This window comes from Oryza sativa, chromosome 2 (genome assembly GCF_034140825.1).
Source record: "Oryza sativa Japonica Group chromosome 2, ASM3414082v1".
Lineage (NCBI taxonomy): Eukaryota > Viridiplantae > Streptophyta > Magnoliopsida > Poales > Poaceae > Oryza > Oryza sativa.
In genome coordinates, this window is record NC_089036.1 from 28,939,798 (window position 1) to 28,944,549 (window position 4,752).

Below are 4,752 nucleotides of genomic sequence, written 5' to 3' on the forward strand. Positions count from 1 at the left end.
CAACGTGACGCGGAGATTAGGGGATTGATTAACTATCGGGAATGATGGGGAGCCGGCCAGCCGGGGATTCGACTAGTCGATCCCCGTCGCCGTCGCGTGGATATTTGACGCCGACCGGCCGCGGCCGGGACGCCTGGACGCTGCGCCGTCTAGGCGGATTTGAATATAGCGCTGTCGCCATGTGCCGCGCGGTGCACCGGGCACCTACCCTCGTCGAGGATTACCGCGGGGACCGTGCCTACGCCGCCGCTCTCTACAATAGCAGATGATACCGCGGCGTCAGCCCATGGGCTGACACCTGCGCGCTACTGTGCCTACCCCTCCACCGGTGGTTGCCTGTGTTTGGTTGGCTGATTAATTAGTTGGTAGTTGCTGGTGCTGTGCCTACCTGCAACATGTTAAGGATTTGCATGCTTGTCTCTTTGAACTGGCAGAATTCCTTTCCAAGGATAGAATGAGTGTCGTTGCTGATGATGTGAATTGATCGACCTAGTGGCTCATGTGCTGTCAACAAGGGAATCCGTTTTCCTACTTAAATTGTCGTGACTCCTGAGTCGTGACAAAGGATGAGTGGCTTAATTGGGGACGCATTCTTGTTCTTTGTGAAGTCTGAATCTGCGCTTCTGGCACGACGGATTGCAGGGAAGATTTTGTGGCTTCCGCTCTGCCGACGTTTTGGACTGAACCCTCCGCATCAACGACAGTGTACACTCTCTTTGGTGGTGTACCGGTGTACTGTGTTGCGGGAGAAGATTTGGGATTATTCCCTTTCGGAGCAAACTGGATAGTTTTGGAGGCAAGATCCAGCACTGAAGAGCAAGTCGATATATAGGCCATTATCTGAGAACGAAAGATGTTTGCTTCTACTCCTTGCGAACTTGGCAATACGGTGAAAAATATATACTACAGGTGTCGAAGCAGGCGGTGCATTTTTTACCTTCCTATGGGGGAGAAAAACAATGCGCTTCCTCCCCCGGGTCTGTAATTAAATAACATGGCAAAATTTTGTCCGTGCCCGTTCCCGTTGCCGTCGATAGCCAAATTGCTCTCGTCGTTTTCCATGTTCCATGTACGATGCGGAACGATGGAATATCTGGTCGAAACGCAACCGCGCACCGTACGTGTACACGCGCTCGTCGCAAACGTGCACGGTTTGCACGAGTGGCCGACGTCTAGCGAAAGCCCCAGACGCAGAGCCAACGACGCGCGCACGCTACACCACACCGTGGAGGTTGTCAGCCACACGTGCAAGTACAACCACAACCGAGGGCCAGGCGGTAGTGGACACCGCGCCACGCCCGCTAGTCAATCCACGCGAGTAGTACGCGACTAGCAACGGCGTGTACGTCCGTGTACGACGGACACGATGCCTCGTCGTCCCGTACGGCTGCAACCAGGCAAAAACCGGCGCGGTGAGGCCAGGTCCGCGCGTGCGCGCCTCGCAAAGCCGCGAGTCGTCCGTCCACCAGTCCACCACACGGGCGGGCATGGAGAATGGAGAAAGAGAAAAAAGAACAAACAGCCTCGGTCCCGTCACAAAAGACCGACATGCGGGGCCCATGTAACTGACCCCGACACGCCTCATTCCCACCCCGCACGTGCGCCGGCAGCCTTATCTCTCAGCGCGGTGGCCAGGATTCTCTGCGTCCAGCGACACTGTGAATGGATTTGCATATTAGTAGTACACTTTATAAATCTTCGAATTCATCATATATAATTTTCATAAATCTTCGAATTCATAGTATTACTCCAAGCATGTCATACTCCCTCCGTCCCATAATATAAGGAATTTTGTGTTTTTGCTTACAATGTTTGATCACTCGTCTTATTTAATTTTTTTTAAAATTATTATTTATTTTATTTGTGACTTACTTTATTATCCACAGTATTTTAAGCACAACTTTTCGTTTTTTATATTTGCAAAAAAAATTAAATAAGACAAGTGGTCAAACGTTGGAAGCAAAAACTCAAAATCTCTTAGAGCAAAGATAATAATATAGCCAACCTGTTGGCTATAAGGTTCTTTGTAGCCTTCTCTTAGCCTACTCATATAATAGTTAGCTCTTTACGATTAATACAGGGCCCACTTGTCTTTCTCACAGAGTTTATTAGTTCTTATGTTCAAGCCGGCTGTAAGTTTATAGCCTGCTTGTCCTCTCTCTCCTCTCTTTTCTCCTCCATCTCAGCATTTAGCCGGCTTATAGCCTACTATTATACTTGCTCTTATATCGTGAGACGGAGGGAGTCAATTCGGATCCTCTACTGTAGAGGAGAAATTTCAGAGGTAGCTACAGTGCCCGGCATTAGGAGTACTGTGAAGCGTCCGATAGAAGATGGATGGATCAGATGAGATGCTACAGTAAATCTGCTACAGCACTAACCAGAGGTGCTACAGTACATTCATCCCCTGTAGCTACAGTAAATCGTGACTGTGGTGTGCATTAGAACACTGTTCCCCTCACATATTAGTGTAGCTATAGTGACCCTCTACATTACTGCAGAGGATCCGAATCCGGAGGGAGTACCTCAAAGTAGGGTTTTTTATGGGAGTACATTGTTTTGTACGAGTGCGGTGTTCGCAGAAGATCTTTTTCATATTCCTCAGCTGCTAGCCGCCAGCTCTACGGATGGCACACTCGTAAATAACTCGGGAGTACGTGCCGGTTTGGTGCGCTCGCGAAACCACAAGCCGTTAGTAGTAAGCTCCGGTGGTGGCGCCTTCATTATGGCCTCCGTCTCGCTCTATTCCATTTCCATTCCGTTCTACAGCGACGTTGTGAGTAACGCCTCCTCTCTCTCTCTGAGAAGCGCGGAGCGGAGTTAAGAGAGGGAGAGACGCAGCAACCAACAGCACGCGCGGGGCTGAGGGGGATGAAGGCCGAGAAGGCAGCGGTCGCCGTCGGCGGCGGCGGCGGCGGCGACGAGTGGCGGTGCCGGAAGCACCCGGTGGCGAGATCCGGCGGCGGGGTGTGCCCGCACTGCCTCCGCGACAGGCTCCTCCGCCTCTGCCCCAACTGCGCGCACGTGCGACCCTGCCCCTGCACGTGCGCGTCCCCGTCCTCCTCCTCGTCGGCGTCCGGCGAAGCGGTCGGCCGGGTCCACACCCTCATCGAGCGGGAGCACCGGATTGCGCGGTCACGGTCCGTCGCCGCGTCCTCCTCCCTCGCGGCGGCCTCCACCGCATCAGCCACTGCCGGCGCGGTCGGGGGGAGGCGGAAGGCGAGGGTCTGGGGGTGGCCGCCGTTCTGGAAGCCCGCGGCCAAGGACGGCGTTGCTGCTGCGGCGGAGGAGGACGAGGAGGAGGAGGGGGGGATGGGGCTCGCGAGGTCGAGCTCGGTCTCCGCGACGGTAGTGGAGGCAAAAGCGGCGGCCGCGGCGGCGAAGGCGCGGTGGGGGTGGCACTTCCCGAGCCCGCTCAAGGCGTTCCGGCACCGGAGATCGTCGGCGAGCATGCCGGAGCGAGGATGAGTGAGATGGCTCGGCATGGCCGGAAAAAGCGATCAGTAGGGATGTGTGCTGCTTTAGAGGACTAAATTAATTAATTAACTAGACGGGGGAGATTACAGGAGATTTTTCCTTTTGGCCTTTTTGTGGCTTCGCGTGCTAATCTTATGATTAAATTAGACCAAACTCCAAAGCCTGTGATTTGGGCGTAATGTGTGCATATGCTCCTGCCAGTGGTGTTCTCTTCGTTGCTTTTGCTCCTTTTTAGCGTGCTTGAAAACGTTGTAGCCTGTGTACATCAAATTGGGAATTTTAAGGTCGCTGATTTGATCCGCACTGCACCAGGCGTTCTTTTTTTATCTCTTTTTCGACATTGACGGAATGTGTAGTTTGTGCTTTGTTTTTCTTTCAGGTTGGAGTGACGGTGGAAACCCCGTGTACTGACTGACAGGTGAGGCCCATCCCTTGTTTGCCTGCAGCAATTAAGCATGACAGCGCTAGTATTAGTCTGGTACTAAGCGTACTAGTAGGACTACCTTGGAAGAAATAGCAGTATTAGCGTGAGGTTTGATCAGTAGAGCATACTACTCTAGTGTCTACTCTATATGTCGAGGCTTCAAAAATTCCCCGTCTAAATCGGGGTAACTGTTAGTACTGATGCGGTAATCATTAAGCAACAGGTGAAGCTTTGTCCGTGGAATCTCTGGGAAAAGATTGTGATTTCTCGCGAATGCGAGGGCTCGAATGCTCGATCGCCACCGCTAGCAGTAGTGTTACTGTTGGTAGCTGTTCGCCAATCAGTCGCTTGTGGGACACGCACGCTCGGCTCGGTCTCGCCCCTGCAATGGCGCAAGCGTCCGAGATTTGGAACCCTCTGGATCCCGAACGACGCGGCCGCCGGCCACCTCCTCTCCCGATCGGTAGGCGCCCCGTCATCTCAAGCGTGTCCGATTGTCCATGTGGCTAAGTGACGCTCCCCTCACCGCGGCTGGATTCTTGCGGGGTGATCGACGCGACGCGGCTGCGTTTTGTTTCGGTGGAAACAGTGGCTTCTGACCCTCATACTCCTAAGTTCTTTATTTTTTCTCCTTTTTTTTTCTTTTCGTTAATCCGGTACAAAGGCATGATTGTGTCAGCGACATTATACAGAACCACGATAGATGTCTGACGCTCCACGGTAGATGCATCGAGTGACCACTGACCGCAGCCGGGGGCGTCTGGTCCTGGATCCCTCCCTGCAAGCAAAATGGACCGATGCAGCTTTTGTGCACGCGACGCACACCCTCCTTCCAGGAGTACTAGAGAGGA

At 53.1% G+C, this 4,752-nt stretch overlaps 1 protein-coding gene across 1 annotated transcript; it reads left to right on the plus strand.

Moving 5' to 3' along the window:
* The first annotated feature begins 2,755 nt into the window (after positions 1–2,755).
* On the plus strand, positions 2,756–3,780 carry LOC4330386 (uncharacterized). The gene has a single exon (XM_015768349.3). It carries the CDS (start codon positions 2,872–2,874, stop codon positions 3,466–3,468), a length of 597 nt encoding a protein of 198 aa, XP_015623835.1. The 5' UTR covers positions 2,756–2,871; the 3' UTR covers positions 3,469–3,780.
* The last annotated feature ends 972 nt before the right edge of the window (positions 3,781–4,752 follow it).